At 54.7% G+C, this 19,400-nt stretch overlaps 5 protein-coding genes across 5 annotated transcripts; 3 read left to right on the top strand and 2 right to left on the bottom strand.

Moving 5' to 3' along the window:
- Nucleotides 1-344: 344 nt before the first annotated feature.
- HMPREF1541_09098 (uncharacterized protein) lies at nucleotides 345-2,420 on the bottom strand (the record flags this gene model as incomplete). The annotated part of the gene is made up of 1 exon (XM_008713773.1): nucleotides 345-2,420. One exon carries the CDS (start codon nucleotides 2,418-2,420, stop codon nucleotides 345-347), a length of 2,076 nt encoding a protein of 691 aa, XP_008711995.1.
- Nucleotides 2,421-3,425: 1,005 nt separating this feature from the next.
- Nucleotides 3,426-5,462, bottom strand: HMPREF1541_09099 (uncharacterized protein; the record flags this gene model as incomplete). Its single annotated transcript, XM_008713774.1, has 3 exons — nucleotides 3,426-5,011; nucleotides 5,061-5,249; nucleotides 5,375-5,462. 3 exons carry the CDS (start codon nucleotides 5,460-5,462, stop codon nucleotides 3,426-3,428), a joined length of 1,863 nt encoding a protein of 620 aa, XP_008711996.1.
- A 1,031-nt stretch (nucleotides 5,463-6,493) lies between these two features.
- On the top strand, nucleotides 6,494-7,734 carry HMPREF1541_09100 (uncharacterized protein; the record flags this gene model as incomplete). The annotated part of the gene is made up of 3 exons (XM_008713775.1): nucleotides 6,494-6,681; nucleotides 6,780-7,386; nucleotides 7,447-7,734. 3 exons carry the CDS (start codon nucleotides 6,494-6,496, stop codon nucleotides 7,732-7,734), a joined length of 1,083 nt encoding a protein of 360 aa, XP_008711997.1.
- Nucleotides 7,735-14,121: 6,387 nt separating this feature from the next.
- Nucleotides 14,122-16,033, top strand: HMPREF1541_09101 (uncharacterized protein; the record flags this gene model as incomplete). Its single annotated transcript, XM_008713776.1, has 2 exons — nucleotides 14,122-14,311; nucleotides 14,361-16,033. The coding sequence occupies 2 exons, from the start codon at nucleotides 14,122-14,124 to the stop codon at nucleotides 16,031-16,033; spliced, it is 1,863 nt and encodes a 620-aa protein (XP_008711998.1).
- A 631-nt stretch (nucleotides 16,034-16,664) lies between these two features.
- On the top strand, nucleotides 16,665-19,085 carry HMPREF1541_09102 (uncharacterized protein; the record flags this gene model as incomplete). The annotated part of the gene is made up of 1 exon (XM_008713777.1): nucleotides 16,665-19,085. One exon carries the CDS (start codon nucleotides 16,665-16,667, stop codon nucleotides 19,083-19,085), a length of 2,421 nt encoding a protein of 806 aa, XP_008711999.1.
- Between the last annotated feature and the right edge of the window lie 315 nt (nucleotides 19,086-19,400).

Below are 19,400 nucleotides of genomic sequence, written 5' to 3' on the forward strand. Positions count from 1 at the left end.
TGTCGAACTACTGACGGACTCTACCCTTGGAGGCGACATGTGATTGCGAATTCCGCTGTTGAAGGCACGAATAAAGCAAGTAGATGTGGTCCATAATGGCTTTGTTACGTTATAGATACTACGGCCAAGGTTTTATTTCCGATTGAAGAGAGACGCTGTACCATGCTCCAAGTCATTCTGTAGAGGTGAGACCACCTCAAAGCACCTAACGCCATGCTTGACCCAATGCTGTCCAAACAGGACATCAAAACTCCTGCTGATACCGTACTTTTGGCTGGTTTTGATGTCGTGAATCGTTGCTCGCTGTCCAAATCTTTCCGAACGGTATGCTGTCAAGAAGCAAATTAGTTCCTCTTGAACATGAAATATCCGTACATGCCACCAACGTCTTGAGCGACCATGGGGATCTTCCTCATACCCCACCAATGTGCCCCCATCTTCCAGGACCTACTCCCGTCATCCACAGGTCCCTGGCTCTTCGGCTGACGGGCGTACCAGCCACGCCTTCCAAGCTCTCGGACAACCCAATCGGGATCCTTAATCTTGGCAGTTCGTCGCTTCAACTCGTCAAGGACCGAACCTCCGACCTCGATGACCTCGAGAGGCTCGGTATGTGCACCGGTCAGAGCGGTTGGGCTGTATGACAGGCTCATCTGCGTGACCGACTTGATATCGTTCAAATCAATGTAGCGGATCGCACTCTGATAGGTTTTGTCCTCCTCATTGGCAAAGAGGCGAGTGATGTCAGTGCTGAGGCCCAAGTTAGCCGACTTGAGTCCAAGCTCCTCCACGTAAGCGGTCAGTCTTCGCAATGCTGGAATATGTGCCGGGTTGACTCTCGCACCGCCGATATTAAGTGAGCGCAGCGTACGCGGGAGAGCCGGTAGTAGGCGCGCGACATCTTCCTCGCTGAGCAGTCTATGTCGCGAGGCATCTGCCATGAGATTCAGATATACCATGCTGTCCTTAGCCGCTGGGTGAGTGGTGAGAAATCGGACGACGCCGGCTCCAGTCAAACGAGTGCAGCGTTCGAGGTTGAGATGAGTGATGCGGGCAGTAGTAGGAATGGAGAGAAGTGCAGCATCGTTGATGAGAGTGTGCGCCACATCGAGGTGGGTCAGGTCGGTCAAACGAGGGAGCAGAGCCTCGAATACTGGCTCCTGGAGCGTCGTGCATTCATGCAGAGACAGGCGCTTCAGTGGGTGCGAGTAGTTACCCAAGCTGATCATACTATTGTCGCGCCAAGACTCGCCCAAGCAGACTTGGGTGAACGACTGAGTGAATGCCTTTGAGGAGCAGGCTGTGAAGTCGAGAGCGTGCATCTGAGGCATGCGCAACAGCTTTGTGAGAACATGGGTATCCAGCTCGTCATCGACATGCTCGTGCACAAGGAATGCTTGCAGCAGTGGAAGGCGGTCGAGGCATTCTTTGATCGTAGTAGGCGTAAGGAATGGCGTGCGAACGGACGTCGATCGTGCTCGGCCGAAGCCAACGTTGGAGTAGTGGGAGAAGTCCAGCCATTGCACGAAGCGGCCCAAGGACTCGTCCTCTGTCAGACTGCGTAGGAACTTGGTGAAGCTCTTGGACTGTGGGATCGATACATGGCGGTACATGACCCTCAGTGCTGCTGCGTGGAGGCTCTTAGAAACCAGCGAGAGGGAGCACAGATCGGTGTGTGGCCGGGCATAGGGATCCGCAGTGTGGTCGACGGTGGTGTAGGAGAAGATCAAGTCCTGAATCTCGTTTGGCAGCATTTCGAGTGGCGCTAGCTCAGTGCCGGACCGCGAGGACGTTGAGACATCATCCTCCTCGTCGGAGACAATGGCGGCTTCATCTTCGACGTCCGGCTGAGCCAGCACTTTCCTGAGCTTCTCGCGCCAGATGTCCAGGCCCGAGTCGCTTCTGTGTCGTCCCAGTCTGACTACGGTACCAGATGGTAGTTTACCGTAGCGTTGGGCTTTGTGTCTCTTCTCGATTTCTTGAAGGATCTTCTGCAACTTGCGGGGATTGCTCCGAGCATAACCCTCGAGTCGGGCCTGGATGTAGTCGTCATGAGATCCGCCCGAGTGGTGTGAACAAAGACCCTTTGTCCTACACCACTGGCTGCAGGGCCAGGCAATCCATTCGACCTCTTCCAACTCTTCTGAGGACAAAGACGACGCAAAGGATTGCGGGGTGTCTTGGGTACTGTCCTCCTTGACTGAAGCGTAGCTGAATTTCCGTGGTGAGGACAGCATGATCTCAGGTTCGGGGATGAGGTGATATGTAGGTTGCAGTTGAGGGCTGTCTCGAGGCGAGGGCGTACGAACAGTCGGCCGGGAGGTGGCGTCTAATGATACATCTGCTGGGTATATCTGGTTGCGGAGCGGAGTCCCAGGTCTGACATGGGCGCCAGCCTCACGAAGGGACACGCCTTCCATGTTTGCAGAATCCGGGGTCGTTAGCGCAGTTGCTAGTTTGAAGTTGTTGTTAGCAATATGCAGCGTCTGTGGAAGCAGCAGCCTGTCGCAAGATTCGTCTTAAATAACGATGTGTCAAGGCGTAACCATGGAATGGGCTCCCGTGACGGGGTTAAATCCTTTCGAGAAATTGTACAGTCATAGCTATTCACGCCGAGACAGCCAGCAAGGCCTTTACAGCGATGAACGTGCTGCGACATGGCCACTGACTGGGAGGCAGCGGCTCGGAGTGGAGATCCGGAAGCACAACCGGCCGCGTGCCTGGAGCGGTATGAAGCATGTTTTGATGACAAGCGGACAAGCAGACGGAAGGAAAATTTGCTGGTGTTGACACATAGGTTGCCTTTTTGCGATAAAATGAGGGTAACAGGAATCTGGGGAAGCCCTAGCGCCCCGCCGGCGTGACGTTAGGGATTGGCAGGGGCGGATTTTTCTCGCCATTAGCGGTGATCAGGCGGTGCTGGCCACCAAAGCTTGATTTTACACTGTGTTCACGTGGTCTAAAATCTCTGAGCACTGCCCATCAGAGGGCGTCGGGTGGTCACAGCTGACCTGAAGGGACGCGAGGGGCGCTTAAAAGTCTGAATCTGGACCTTTTCCGCGGACTGGCTCGACTGGTAAGACGTGCTAATAGAGCCGACCTGCCAAGCACATCTACACCGTGTTTTGAGCGTGAATTGGTCGCTGTTGTCTCCGCAAGGCAACGACGATTTCATCAAGCAGACTACTCCGACGACAAAATCAACGCTGTCTTCCTGAATCCATCATGCTAGAACGATTTTTCTCGTGAACAGCTCATCCCAGGTCAGAAACTGAGGGTGGCAAATGACATCACATTCTGCGTGCTATACAACACAGGTGTTTGGTAAGCAAATATATTCGCAATATGTGCCCAGTCCATCGCCATCATGAGATGCCGGATACGCCATACTCGCTCAAAATGACACACCGCGCCATCCGAATTGATTATGCCTCAACCCACTGACCAAGCGTAATATCAAATCGTCTGTGCCCACCAGGTGCAGCGGCAACAGTACCAGATCCTTGACCACTGCTACTCGGGTGTGCCGGCGCCCCAAGTCGGACCTCGCTGATGGTCCGGCCGAGTGCTTCCAGATCTACCGACGACCTCCTCGTCATGTGACGTCCTGTTCGTGTGTCTTCCTCCGTCTTCAAGCTCTCGCCCATCCTCACGCGCTCGCACAGTGCTTTCAGCACGCCACCGAGCCATTCGAAATCCCGCAGCTCCAGGTAGATTTGACCGCAGATCCGAACCCAGATCTTGCCGTTGTACACAAACAGTGACACATATGTCCGGAATTCGTTGACCATCGTCTTCATCATCCAGTCGAGATGTTGGCGGACATCGGCTGCTTGGATTATGACCGCTCCACCCCCTGTTGAGCTTAGTGCAGGGCTACCCAAGGGACTCCCCGCGGGACTGCCGCTCATCGGACTCGCGTTGATCTCCTTGCTCATCCACGGAGCCCCTGGGGGATTGAGTCCAGTTGCTACGGGAGCACTTAACGAAGTCGACCGGAAGGCACCAGAAAAGCCGTAAGAGCCTTTCCGGCCTTGACCGTGCAATGGACTCAAGCCTCCCGCACTGCCAGCTCCTCCCGGCCCGCCTGCTATTGAGCCGACACTGATAAGTCCCTCGATGTGGATAGGCAGTAATACGTTGGCCATCGCACAGTCGCGTAGACCGCCTGTGTACCCTGCGTTGGCCTCTCGACGATCGGTAGCTTCGTAGCTGCCCATCGTCTTCAGACCACGGCCCTCGTCTATATCGTCCATGACTTCAGTCCCCAATTCCATCGCCAGCAAATCCGCTCCTCGCTGAGCCACGTCCCGGATGTACTTGTAAATCGCCTCTTCGCCTCCCGGGCACAAATTCTGACGGAAGTTGAGGGCGGCTGGTACGCAATAGTAGGGCGAACAGTCGGTAGTCGCGACGAACTCGAACAGCTTGACAAAGGGACTCTTGGTGCCCGAAGCCGGCAAAGGATTATACAGGTCTTCGTCGACTGGAACATAGCCGTGCGAGGTGGGGAAGGTCGTTCGAATCAAGTGCTGATTCCGTAGCGGCACATGCAGTAGCGCACATCCTCTGGGGGTGTACATCCATTTGTGACAGTTACTTACGAAGAAATCCGCGTCCAGCTGGCTCAAATTCAGTGGTATTTGACCGACTGCGTGGGCGCCGTCAACCACACTAAAAATATTGTATTCTTTACACATCTTGGTGAGGCGCTCGAAGGGAAACCGGACGCCTGGGACTGAGACGATGGTATCGAACACGGCCACTCGTGGCGTATAACCATCGTATAGTATTCGTGATATTGTTTGTGAAAAGGCATTTAGGATCTCAGGATGTGTGCAAGGCAACGTATAAGCGAAATCCTGGCCCTGACCAACTTTCCGGAGGCTGAGTTGAGGATTAGTCTCCTTGATGGATTTAAGTGTCTTCTCGATTCCGGCGTATATGGTGTCGAAGTAGATGATAACGTCTTTCTCTTTGTACTGGATATTTCGTAGGACGGTGTTGATGCCTTGAAGCGTGGTTAGACATCAAAAGCATATGCTTGGCACTGGACTTACCTGTAGTCGCATTGGGAACGAAGACGCAGTCGTCGACAGAGGCATTGACTAGTCTCGATATCCGGTCTCGAGACTTCTCGAGTAGGTCAAGGTACTGATATCGGAGGAACTTGTCGGGACAGGCCTCGGTGAGCTTTTGATAGCCCCGCAATGCATTCCTGACAGGCAGAGGATAGGTGCCGTATGAGCCTGGGTCGCTGATCAGTAGCTGTTCTCGTAACTTGATGTGAAGCAGGGTTGATGTTACGGAGAGCACGACAGGCGTCACTCCGTCCCATGAAGTACTTCAGAAGGTCCCCTCCAAATCCACATACCGTGGTTGAGATTGGTCCACTTCGGGTCAAACAGAAACTGGGACTTCATAGCATGACCGTAGTCATTCAACTCGCCGAATGAACCCATGGTGTAATGTCTGTTCAGCCCACCGTTGTGTGTCGCCTTGGATATTATCAAGCAAACATGACAGCTCGTCCTCGCGTATTCGGACGCCGAAAATTTCCTGGAATAAGGGGCCAAGAAACTCCGCCCTGTTCTACACGATGGGCACCGGGTTGGCGATTGTAGACGCAGGTGAAGTCGCTGATGGTTCAAGAACAGTGGCTTGCGCTGGGTGCAGAAGTCGCCAATGTGCTTGCGTGGTGGGTCGTACGGACACGAGGCAGTTGGAGGGGTATAGCAGGAGGTCGAGGCAAGATGGAGCACACGTCCCATACGATCGATAACGGCCACTTGGGGGGCACCCCCGAGCCCCGGACCGTTAGGCGTCAGGAGGCTTAAGGTTCGCTAACCCCCTTTTCTTCTCGCCTCCAGGATGCTATCAACCACCTACCAAAGTGCGAGAAGGGCAACAGAGCCAATCGCAAGGGCTGCGGCACGTCCGATACAATTTCCTGTGTGCCCCCTTCATGTTGCGCTACATGTGCGACTGGTCGCTGCTACAATAAGGGGCAAACCACTGCAGTGACAATGACACCGCACGTTCGTTGTTTGAGTAAGCAGTATGTAGAGAAATACAGAGGCCGCCCAACCCCACAGTTATACGATGCATTTTCCCTGCTGCAAGGCGGCGCGGTCTTTTGAGTGCTCACCCTTGGTCTCGATGCTTGTCATGGATCCTTTTACAGCTCGCATCTCGAACGCCACATCAGTGCTGTGTGGCGGCGATAAGAGGACATAAGCGTCCCGCTTTCCGCATCTGCGTCTTGCGCATCCCAAGCCTTACGATCCTCGGTAACTCTTTGCTCAGCACTGCGGAGAGCTCCCCGCGGGCAGGGCGATGATGTGAACGCCAACAATACCGGTGTGATTGTTTACTAATGCCAGTATCTGTCTGTGCAATATATCTTGCCTCGATTTGACGCCGCCTCTACTAATAATCCGTGTCCGTACTATCTCACCGCATCTACAGCCTTCCCTCTACACAGATCGTCACCATGCCAAAGTCGATATCCGTCCGCAAGGTCGACGGCAAGCCTGGCCAAGTCTACTACCCTCTTTCTCTCGACGAAGTCCCGAAACCTACTCCTAAGCCCAGTCAACTTCTCATCCAAGTCCGCGCCGCAGCGCTGAATCACCGCGACCTCTTCATTCGACAGCACCTGTACCCTGGTATTGAATTCGGGTAAGTCGCTCAAGGATCGTACATCCCTCGTTCTTCACATGCCTGTTGCGTCCATCACCGTGACTTTTCCATACACCATCACTGACCTTCACCTCTAGCATTCCCCTCCTCGCCGATGGCTGCGGCACCGTAGTGAGCGTCGGATCCTCCGCCCCGCAGTCCTGGCAAGGGAAGCGGGTGGTCGTCAATCCTGGCAGCGGCTGGAAGGATGACATGGACGGCCCCGAAGACAAGACCGGCTACAAGATCCTCGGAGGTACAAAACAGAACCCCAATGGCACGCTCCAGGAATACATGGCTGTGGAGGCGGATGAGGTAGAAGAAGCCCCCAGTCATCTAAGCGATGTCGAAGCCGCCGCAGTGCCCCTGACTGGTCTCACCGCCTGGCGTGCCGTCATGGTCAAGTGCGGAGAGCATAATTTGAAGGCAGGAAGAAATATCCTGATCACGGGCATCGGTGGCGGAGTGGCATTGAACGCACTAGAGTTTGCGAGGGCGGCGGGCGCCAATGTGTGGGTGACGAGTGGCAGCCAGGAGAAGATCGACAAGGCTGTCAAGTTGGGTGCTAGGGGTGGTGTAATCTACAAGGAGAAGGATTGGGACAAGAAGCTGCTGGGTATGCTGCCCAGCGACAACAAGCAGCTTGACGCCATCGTGGATGGTGCCGGCGGGGATGTCGTTTCCAAGGGTGCACGGCTCCTCAAGGTGAGTTTTGTTCTTTGCAGACCTCCAAGCTTGATCTACGTTGACTGACTTCAACTCTAGGCCGGTGGCATCATCTCCATCTACGGCATGACCATCTCTCCGAAGATGGACTTTCTGATGCAAGCGGTGCTCAAGAACATCGAAGTCAAGGGCTCGACCATGGGCTCCCGCAAGGAGTTCAAGGACATGATTGACTTCATCAAGCGCACAAAAGCCGCGCCGGCCGTGTCACGGGTCGTCAAGGGTCTGGATCTGGACGCCATCAATGGGCTGTTCGAGGATATGAAGAACAGCAGCCAATTCGGAAAGCTGGTCGTGCAGGTTAGTGAAGGAGATAGTAAGCTGTAAGTTTTGTGGTGGCTTGAATAACAAGACAGAAAAGGGTAGGCAGTGGAAAGGAATGAAAGTCGCCAGCCGCGGCACCACAACGCGCCGTACAAGTTATGGCCTTGTTGACTTAGGTAGCACAGTATTTTACCTACTGATGAAACCACGAAATGTACGACTCATCAACCCTGCCTGGACGTCCCCGCGTATTCTCTCTTCCTCTCACGACATGACTCACCACCGTCACACATGCCTCCTGACGATCAACGGCCGTGGCCTTTCGGTTGCCAACACATGAGGAACAACAGCATGCACCACCCCTTCCCCTGACTTATAGGTGCACATTAGCGTCACCGACCCAACGTAGCGGCGACATCGCGGTCGCCGTGCTCACTAACTTCCCCTACTTCCACTTCCAGACGTGGCACGACATCACGACCTCCCCTGGTGTCTGGCTCTGCAAGGAACGACCACGATACAGCATAGCATAGCAGAACGCGACACGGCACGCGTGCCCAACGATAGCCTGCCAGCCCGCCAGGCAGGCCTACCTTTTCCTCGCCCAAGACCCAGGGCCATCGCCATCGCCATCGCCATCGCCATCGCCATCGCCATCGCCATCGCCATCGCCATCGCCATCGCCATCGCCATCCTCAATCTTTTGCCTTTTGCTTTCACTTTTGCTTTCGCAAGCCTCATCCGCAACACAGGTTGGCCTCTACATGAGACGCAAGTCCAGGTCCATGGTCTAGAATCTATTTCGAGAAAAGTGTCACAGCATGAACTGCAACATCAACTGCAAATGCACCGCAAATGCACTGCACTGCAGTCCTATCTCCCGCTCCACCCACTTACCTGGGCATGCGGCAGCAGGCGCATATATAGAGTACACAGCAGCATGCAATGTATTGCAATGTAAGCAAACTATGCACGTCCGCCAAAAACGGCAGTCGCTTTGGCTTTTCAGTTTGCCCCTTTCTGGATCTTGCATCTCAGGCTTTGCACAAGCCTGGGATTGCAGGGGAGTGGAAGAGCGAAGATGGCAATGACAGGCGGAACCTTAGACCTAGCTCGTCGTGCGTGCTGCTGGTGCTGCTGTGGCACGTGTACTTGATCAGGAGATAGGGAGTAGGAGCACGGGGGGGGGGGGGGGGGGGGGGGGGGGGATGCGGGACGGTGAGGTAGCTGCTTCATCTGCCTGTGCTTTGGCTGTGCTTTGCTAACAAGGCTGCTGAGCGCGCCATGATCTGTACAGCCAGCACCCGGCGAGATAGTCGTCCTCTGTCCTCGCTGGCACCGAGATGAAAGCGCGCGTGCGCCCCTCTAACCCACTGTGCCTCTCTCTCCCTCTCTGTCTCTCTCTCTCTTCCACTACACGCACATACAGCTCTTGGTTCTCCTACTGTGTCTGCAGTGGTGCCATCCCACCCAGCAACCAGCACCCAGCAACGAGTCCACCGAGGCCCTTTCTTGTGCGACGTCAATGCCGTCATGTCTTCGGGCGAGTGGGTATGCACGCTCGGTGACAAGTGACACAAGCGGCACCGCCGGCGCGCCCGTGCGCGTGCTTGGGGGCGAAGTGGGTGGGTATTGTTGACGCTATGCGCTTGCACTTGCGGGAGATGACGGGCGGTTGAGGGGAGCGGTTGGTTGGTTGGGTTGGGGGCAGGGGTAGGCGAGTTGTAGAGCATGGTACATAGTGTAGGGCAGAGGGCGGCAATGGCTGGATGAGAGAGGTGGGCAAGGCATGGTAGGGCGGAGATGCATTCGGCTGCGAGATAGAGCATCCTAGCGCTGGTTAGGATCGCGGTGGGGACCTACCTTTGTGTGCTCGGGAGGGACTATTGTCTATCGTTTGTCTACTATGATAGCACGGTGAGACCATGTTTTCGTTCGCGAACACCTCGGTAGTGGTGTCGCGTCGGTGGTGTTGCCGGAACCAGTGTTGTGGAGAGGCTGGTGTACCAGGGACGAGGAGCATCGCGTGGAAAAGATGCGTTCGCCAGTGGGCAACTTACCGAGATACCCGCCGTGAACGCCATCACACGAAGTGAGACCCTTTTCCTCAGGAACTCCATGCCATGCAGGCATGGAGTTGAAACATTGATCGTGGGTGTATATGCCCAACAGGTGGCTATGGAGGTGATCCAATCGCACGCCAGAGCATCGGCCACAGGCCATAAATTCAAATCCCCCAAATGAAGCGGCATGTAATGCAGGTGCAGGTACGAGGTGTTTGGAAGCTTTTTTGGGCTCCTCCCCCTGGTGATCTAAATGTCAGGGCAGCCGCCATGGCCCGCATGCTAAGTGCAAATAGATTCGAACAACGTGGTTCGCTTCGTGGGAGGGGGCGAATGTCTCTCCGACCTCGTGGTCTTGGAGCTTTCATTGCCCTGCATGTACTGGCCGCGTCGGCAAGCCCTGGCGGGATTTGAGGAGGGAATATTAGCAAAGGCGTATTTCCGCTCTCACCGATACCATTCATGATCAGATGCGTGGTAGGTTACTCAGTCAGTCTATTTGGCATGAAGGGATGCGATGCGTTGTCGCAGCGAGGATCTGCGTTTGTTTGACATGTGGCGAGTGAACGCTGCAGTGGCCCTGCATCATTTGTTGTTATTCTTGGAGGATTGTGTACAGTAGTGAGCACGCTGGCAGACGTTGAACGAATGGCCTACCGGCGATCGACAGTCGTCGGCGGTTCTCGACGATCAGGCACGGCGAAGATCTTTGAGAAAAGTTGGATGTTGGACGATGATAAGATGTTGCCGGCACTTCGGTTGTGGAAAAAATCATCGAAGCGAGGCTGTTAGTGTGGTGCGCACTGGTCCCTGAATGATGTTATACTAACGGTCGGCTGATGTTTAGCGAATGGAATTATGCCTGCTTCTGGGATGTTCCCCGTGATACTGGTGTGTTCAAGCACCGAGCCGATGAACTATTGAATCACGAATCGTGGTCCTAACGGGCAACACGCGAGACCAGGAGATCATTTCCTTCTGGTCGGTATCCGTATGCGCGCAGCCCACGGATTCTTACCGGCTGTCGGTGATGGATACGACGTGGAGGGCAGTCGTGTCGAGGTGAGAAATTCGCTAGGCTCGATTGGGATGGCAAAAATAAAGGTGGTCTGATAGGATCACGGTGAGACGAGAATTGCTCAGCCTCATCGCTCAGGGGCAATGGTCAATAGACTTCGAGGTCAGACGCGCACCGCGTGTATTTCGCGCTGTTTGTCTGTCGAGGCCTCGTAACTTGAAGTCAAAAAGCGCACCCCCCGATGGTGCAGTGTGACTATTGTATATTGAAACAAGCTGGACGCACGGTATTCGACCTAGCAGGCACTTGGTCAGCCACAAGACTCAGTCTTAAACGTCAAGGCCCAAGCAGCGGCCAGTTTCATGAGTAGAAGGCTCAGGAGTCGGTTGTCGGCTGGTGAGCATGACGGTGGACATGCTATTGTGGCGCTTCTCTTCTTCAGGCCATGGCCGACCTCTGGCAGGATCCACTCATGATGTGCGGCAGTTGATGTTTTGAGCCAAAAACATGAAGATGACGACGGTCTGCGGCGTTTGCCATAGCCCAGGTGGCAAGTGGACACAGTTCAGGAGAATCACGTTGGACAGCATTTCGCTTATGGGCGGTCAGGATAGGAACAGATCGTGTATGCGAGTAGCGTCCATACGAGTAAGTGTCCCTACATGTGACCTTGGATCAGCGTGGCCTGAGCCAAGACCTCGGTAAGGTATTTAGCAGAAAGTCCATGAGGCGTCGACAAGGAAAAAGGCGGCGATGGAGCCGTGATCGAATGGCATTGTGGCAAAGAATCGCGACGGGAAAGCGACCATCGACGAGGAGAGTCTAGGGAATTAAGGCTGTGGACGGTGCAATAGGCGTAGGGGGGGCACCCTAGCACGGAGGCGATGCCCTTTTAGGCGGTAGCTTGCTGCTTAGGCGCTGTTGTCTGCATGCGATTTTTTCTTTTGAGCGACACTGGAGTTATTTTTGGGCTCCAGTAAGACGTCACGCCCCGTCTCTGACAAGGGGCGGCGACAGCGCGACCCTTGCCAGGCCAGCTCCAGCTCCCAGCGGCCCTTGACTCCTGGCCACCTCGGTGGCTCCACCGAATTCTTTTGTCGATCGAAGATCACCAGGTTGTGTTGACTGCTCAATGCCACGCTGATGGGGCAATCATCTGGTAATACGAGTCTACAGCGGCGGAGTGTACGGATTACTGTAGTCTGTATGTTGCAACCAGGAGGCTGACTGATGGAATGATGGCGGCGGCCCGGACATTTTTTCTCAGGTGTCAAGAGCCAGAACAATAGGCGCACGTTGAAGAGAGTTCCGGGGCAATTGTTAAGCGACCAGTTGGAGATCCATATTTTTTCTGGATTCGACGCGATCGGTGCTCACTGCTGCGGGAGGCGCAGCACACTGCCTCTCACGAATGTCAAAAACCCAGTTGGATGGAGACCCTGACGAGCCTGACTTCCTGACTCCAAGCACTCTTCCGCCATTCCGGTTGCTTGGGAAAAGGGTCAAGGACGACACAAGCATCGTGACCCATGATGCCGTCAAGCCAGTAGTGGCAGAGTGGACGACGACTTGAGCACAGGATGACTCGAATCGGCCAGCTCGGAAAGGACAGTAGTGGTTTTCTTTCTCTGCTGGCCTTGTGCTGCCCACTCGTCCCGCACCATGCTTCCAACCTGCATGACGAGTTCTATCCTGCCGACCACTCCGCTTCCAGCAAGCTTTACTCCGCTTCTGCCTTCTGTGCTAATCCTGTCAACTCTTCCCCCGGGACCCTCTCGACCCCCTCGACCCCCTTTGCCCTCTCACCTGCTGCGTCGCAGCTCACCCGGTGCACCACCCAGCCAGCTGGAGTCCACGTCCTTTGGGAGCCAATGCTCGCCTGCCGCTAAGCTGTCACTGCCACACCCGCTTCCCACTCCATTGGCTTACCCTTCTTGACCCTCGCCTTTGACTGCTGCGGATCGCCCTCCCAGCGCCTGCCATCCGTTCACTCGCCGCTGGAAATATAGTCCCAAGCCTGCCCTCGCCCACCGGCTCCATCTTCTTCCACGACCACACCACCATCCAACTCACCATCCATACCGCCGATCGCTCTACTACTTCAGAAGTCCTGTTCGCAGGCTTCACCTTTCGTTCGCTTTACCACACTCACTACCAGCTACACGTTCGCTGTCTTTGTTGTCGAGGCCTCGATCGCTTCCAGCCTGTTCGACCCGCATCCACCACAACCAACCTCCGCAGTCCTGTCCACCAGCCTGCTCCACCACCATCCACCTTTTGCTCCAGCGCTTACGACTTCCACGACTTGTATAAACACGATACTTGGTCATCAAGTTGCATACGATTTCGGCATTTTTGTAATTGACGCTCGAGCATTCTCTCTGCCGCTATCCGTGCGCCTATCACAAGCTACGCCCTTGAGTGGCTGATACTTGGCATCAACTACAGCCTTCACACGAGCACACACATAGATCAGTTGCAAGGAGAGCACTGATCGGTGCACAATAAAATTAAACGGTACGTCGTTCACATCCATTTTCTCCCATGTTCGGCATCATCAATACCACATCCGGGGTTTCCGCCTCTAGCGACCCGTCTCCTTGCGTGCGCTATCTTGACTTCGTTTGAAGGAGATGACCCCTCCCCCTTCTTGAATTGGTTAATCATACATACAAGTCCATCGAGACACTCGGGACTAATTCTCTCTTCAGATCAAGCCACCATTGATCGTATTTGGAGACCTCATCATCACCGCCGCCCAGATCCCAACAGCAATTTTCCCAAACAGGTACGGCATCATCACAAATAATCAGGCATCCCGACAGATTGGCTGATGAATGTAGCAGTTCGCGCTGAGCAACCCGTGCCGCTTCTTTGTCTAGAAAATTGCAGCTGCTTCAGCCTCCCGAAACACCTCTATATTGGGAATTCGGATCACATCTCGCCTCCCTGTCCCACGACGCCATCCTGGATCTTCTTCAGATCTAGGTCACCGCCTCCTACCTCCTTCGGCATTCGGTCTATCCGGACTTTTCTGCCACGAAGCCACACCCGGCTTTCCTCCAGTATTGGTCATTAACTTGGCCGATTGTTAATGTTGGTTATCGGTCTTTCGGTCTACACAGCCCAGAAAGGCCCTTGCCAATAACAACAACCTCAACACTTCTGTTTTGAACTCCTGAGGCTGAGTTAAACTGCCTTGTCACTCGCTTAGTGTTTTTATCGCACCAGTCGCTCGCTTTGTTTTCGTGCTTTTAGCAACCTATCCTCAAAGAATCTCCACCAACCGTCAAGCTGGCTTCCACAACGCTTGATCGTATCCAGGTACGTCCGTGCTCACCGCCAAAGGCTGATCCGACTCTTCCGATCATGCTTAAAGACAAGCCTCCCTTTATGCAGGACGATGCTGACAGCTTCCAGTCTACCCCAGACTTCTTCACTCCCTTCATCGTCGACGACAGCTACGACGCATCGATGTTCGCCGGAGAGCACTTCGGTGTCCAGTTCACTGACGGCTTCATTGCGAAGCAGTCGATGGCGACCCGACGAGATATGCTGGGTAAGACCGCCTCCTTGATCGGTTTCAGACATCGTCTAATATGTAGCAGAATATCAGCATCCCGCTTTGCACGATCCGCGCGCTCCCCCGGCCTACGGGGACTCTCCATACACTCCCCAAGTGTACATGGAGCACGGATATGCCAATGAGCAAGGCCAGGATTACTACTCGGTCCAGCAACACGCCATGTATCTGGATGAGAAGCACGTTGCCTCCAGTGTGCCACAGAGCCGTCGTCCATCCGCTGTCGCTAGTTTCGATGGTAGCGTCCAGAGCTCTGAGCCTGAGCGTGCTCTTGCCCTTCCCATGAAGCGTAAGGCCTCCGATGACGTCTCCAACTACGATGTCGCTCCACCGCAGAAGAGGGTCGCCTCTGCGCAACTACACTTGCAGAATCCTGCCATCTATGACAACAGTGGACAAACGTCTCCATACTCGCAGTATGTGGCCACTCCCATGAGCACCGGCTCTTTCCAACACGGTCTTGCTCCGGGTGCTCGCATGGGGCACAATTACTCGACCTCAAACGCGTCGCAGGTCTCGTTGGCTGCGCCCTCTCCTCATACTCCGGGTTGGAGCCCATCGTTCGCTACCGTCAAGACCGAGCCTAGCCCTCCCGCTCCAATGACACCTGTCCCACGCCCCGCCTCGAGCAGCCCGGTCAAGTCGTCTGCACCGAGACTTGTTCGCACCTCGACCATGCAGCAGGGCTCTCCCGTCAACACGAATAACTTTCACCCCATTCACACTGGCAATTTCAACCCGTATGCCATGTATCCACTCAAGGCCAGCTTGAAGTTGAGGGGTGACCTCGACTCGATGACCAAGAACTGGACCGAGGAAGAGATCAGCGATCGTCGCCGTCTTGTCGAGTTCAAGCGCAGCCAGGATGGCAGTTCGATCAATGCTGACTTCAGTCCCGTTGCGCCCAAGGACCGCCTTCCTAGCAGCATTACCATCAGCTGCATCCTCTGGAAAGAGAAAAAGGAATATTTCGTCACTTCCGTTGATACCATCTACCTTCTGGAGGCTTTGGTTGGCGTTCGCTTCACTGTCGAGGAGAAGAACCGCATCCGTCGCAACCTCGAAGGATTCCGTCCTGCCACTGTCTCGAAGTCCAAGCAAGACAGCGAGGAATTCTTCAAGGTCATCATGGGCTTCCCTCACCCCAAGCCTCGAAACATTGAGAAAGACGTCAAAGTCTTTCCTTGGAAGATTCTTGCTCATGCGCTGAAAAAGATTATCAGCAAGTATTCCGCCAGCTATTCGTCCACTGCTTCAGCCATCATGACTCCCCTTCCATCCAGTTATGGAGAGGGCATGGGCGACATGACTTATCCCCCGTCCCCTCCGCCATCCTACGCATCGCAATATGTGTATGACCAGGCGCAATACCCACCGGGCATGGTCCCAGGTCGCATGTCTGCACCTGTCACCACCGCCCCCCTTCCCGAGTTGCAGCTTCAGATGCCCACCAGCGGCCCTGGATATGACATGGTCGATCCTTACAGCTTCGCTGCCATGCCGGGGATGCCTCAAGCGTCGATGCTCATGACATCCGATGCTATGACGGCCCCAATTCGTGCTCCCTCTTGGGACTACAACCAATTCGTCAACGAGAGTCCTGTCACAAGTGCGCCGCACAGTGCACCTCCCGGTGTATGGGCACGCCCTCAAATCGAGACAGCCGACTTCCCTCAGGAGCACTATCAATTCAGATAGGTGCAAACCTTTCTCTCGAACTTTCCTTTTGCATAGCCTGGGCGTTTAGAATCATACATTGGGCATGGCAACATGGATTCAGTGGCTATGGACTCTGTGGTACTTGCGGCGCACAGAGGAGATACGATTGACGCGAACGATGTGTATTTTATCAGCATGACACCTGCCACGTCATACACGGAGGAGGCACGGGTTAGAGGTGGTTATAGCCATCTCATGAGACTCACACGTAATATTGGTCCTGATGTCTCGGCGATGGACTTTGCTATGCCAATGCTGGGCGGAAAGGATAGGATTGGAAAGTGTATAACGGCGGTATGTTCTGTAAATGATTGACGACCCAAACAAATGAACACTCCTTTAGCATCTGATCAAGCTCCTCATGCACTCAATTGACTTGATGATGAATCCTCATGGCACAGCAAGAGTCCTGCTGGCAGATTGCAGATAGTGCCAAGCCAATTCAACCACTTACTTTGTTTACGCCAAGGCTGTGCTTCTCCGCAGCGGCTTCGCAGGCGACGCGCTTCTAAACATTGACGCGACCTTCTTCACGGCCTCTCACTGCGCCAGTATGCTTATAGAGCTTCCACAACAGCATCGATAGTCCCACAGCAGCCCTCTCAGCAGCATGGCGTGCCTAGATCCACATTCGCCGTCTCACCTACGGAAGAGCGTGGAAAGCGAGCGGTCCATCTTCCACTTTTCACAGACCGACACCGGTACTATTGGCACAACACAACAGCCGCCGCCGCCGCTACAATCGCCCGAGACACCGACTTTCCATGTCGACATCCACGAAGACGCAGAAAACGTCGAGAAATACTCGTTCACGCCCAAGCAGTTGCCGCGTGGGCCTCGCGCGTGGGAGCGCCAGCCCGCGCAGCCGTTTACGAAGCGGAATGAGGCGCAGAAGGTGATTTGGAAGCGGGCGCCGCTGAAGAACATTACGACTGAGGCTAATAAGCGTTGGAAGAGGGGAGCGAATGATGAGGATGGGGAATTCGAGGGGAATGTGAGGCCGGCGAAGAGGGTCAAGATGGGCACGGCGGCGGTGGGTGAGAAGGACAAGGAGAATGTGGAGGTTGAGATGGCGGAGGGCTATGTGCCTGTGGTTTGGGGTGCTCGTGATCAAGAAGGTTCAGAGGACGGAGACAAGCACAGAGATGAACATGGAGACCAATTCAGTCGTCAAGAAAAGGAAGGTGTTCAGCAAGATTCTGATTCAATGGAAGCGGACGACAGCGTCCAGGAAGACGCCGACAAAACTCCTGAGCAAATCCAAACGAGCCTCCAACCGATCGAAGACATTCACGAGATCTCTGAACAGAGCGAAGTGAATGCTCAGTCTGCAGACGGTCGCGCTGAGCTTCCACAACAGCCCGACACCTCGATCCAGCCTGAGGATTATGCTTCTGAACCACATACGCCTTCACCCTGTAAAATGAATGAACGAAGCTCCGAGGAAACGGTCGAGCAGCACCTGTCTGGCCAGCAGACGAGCAGTCTGCCTTCTGAGGCGGGATGCACGTCGGGCCCACAAATGTGCTTCGATATCGTACCAACCACCACGTTCTCGGACGAGCATATCACTGCGAACGCATCAAAGATTTCTTACAGCAACGGTCAGATCATTGCAGAACTGGATACGTCAAAGGACGTAGCAAACCAGATTGGAAAACTCTTGCGCGATGAGCCTCAACCCGAGTCTGAGGTCGCTGTCTCTCCGCCACATGATGTGCTGCCTACACTCGCCAAGCACGGTGTCACTGATGTAGAGAAAGTGGAAGATGCTGCTGCCGTTGCCGCGGCTCCGCAGTTCTCAAAGACTTCTGTTCAGCCTGATGAGGATGACACTGCTTACCTCCAGCAGTTCTTGCAGCGCGCTAAGGAAGCTCGCGAGAAGAATCCATCTCTGCTGCTTTATCGTCCGGTCGGTGATCGCATCAAGCGCCACCTAATCGATCAACACAATCAGTCTGCAGGCGCATCTCCGGAATCCAATGATCGCAAACGACCGCACTCTCCAGAACCCGATGATATCTCCGAACTCGATAGTCCTGAAGAGCCAACTGTCACAACCACAGTAATCATCCCGAGTGTCGACGAAGTCACCGAGAAGCCACCATCACCAAGCCGCCGCAGCAACCGTTTGAACGCCAACACGAAGCTGCCTCGGCCCCAGAGACCGATAACACTACCGTCAAACATCTCTCTACGCCGTTTGAATGGTACAGAGTTTATCTCCATGGCCAAGCAGCGCTCCGAAGTGCAGAATGCCGCCATGCTGACTCGCAACAACACCCGCAAGAACAAGGGCGCTGCGCTTCCTGTCCAACAAAGACTCGATCAAATCAAGCTAGGATTCGCCGACACGGGCGAAGATGGGGCTAGTGATAGCCAAGATCCCGAGCGCAAGAAGAAGACAAAGCGAAGGAAGAATGGCCAGGAGTTCGATCGTATCAGCTGGGCACACAAGATTGCTCGTTACCAACAGGATGGTGAGGAGCACACTTTGACCCTAGATGGCTCCTGGGAGACGAACGCAATGGCCGAACCGAGCAAAGCTGAGCACGACGAGGGTGGCAGCGAATCTGATATTGTCGCGCCCGAGCTGTCCACCTCCAAATCAGACCCTGAGCCCGAGAACGAACACGAAGCGTTCAATAAATCGACTTCGAGATCCGTCTCTACGCCCAAGAAGAGCAAGTCCTCCAGCTCCAGCAGCAGCACGGACAAGTCCAAGTCCTCCTCTAAATCCAAGCCAAGCTCCGATGCCTCCGACCCCACCGACTCGGTCAGCACGTCCAGCGAGAAGCAGAAGTCTACCAAACGCAAGCGTGTCGAGAAGACCGGCACCGTCAATGGTACTCCGGCGCCAAAGCGCGGCCTGGATCTCCTGCTCGAGGAGGCGAAGGAGAATGTCGGCGTCGTGACGGCTCTGGGAGAGACGAGGGAACGCGAGCGAAGCGGTGATGCGAAGAGTGAGAAGAATGCCGAGGCGAGGAGCAGTAAGCGGTTGAGGGCGAAGAGGAGTTCGACCGCGAGGTAGCGGTACGGTGCCGGAGCTGTCGGTCGGTGTTGTTGGGGCAATAGGCGATATGTCAGTTCGTAGCCTTGAGCTGTCAAGCGGTTGTGGTGGTGTATGTCCCGCCTAGATCTCCAACTACACTGAAGCTAAAGGACTCGTGGGAGCTGTCTGCCACAGGACTCTCCGTCAATACCACCATTCTTGTTCAAACAACAACAACAACAACAACAACAACCGCCCCCCCCCGATGTTTGCTTCTTCGCAACCAAGCGTGCTTTTTGTCCTTTTGCAAAATCGATCCGGGCGAGACGAAAGGTTTGCGAGAGACCCCCCCCC

Source organism: Cyphellophora europaea, assembly GCF_000365145.1.
Source record: "Cyphellophora europaea CBS 101466 unplaced genomic scaffold supercont1.10, whole genome shotgun sequence".
NCBI lineage: Eukaryota > Fungi > Ascomycota > Eurotiomycetes > Chaetothyriales > Cyphellophoraceae > Cyphellophora > Cyphellophora europaea.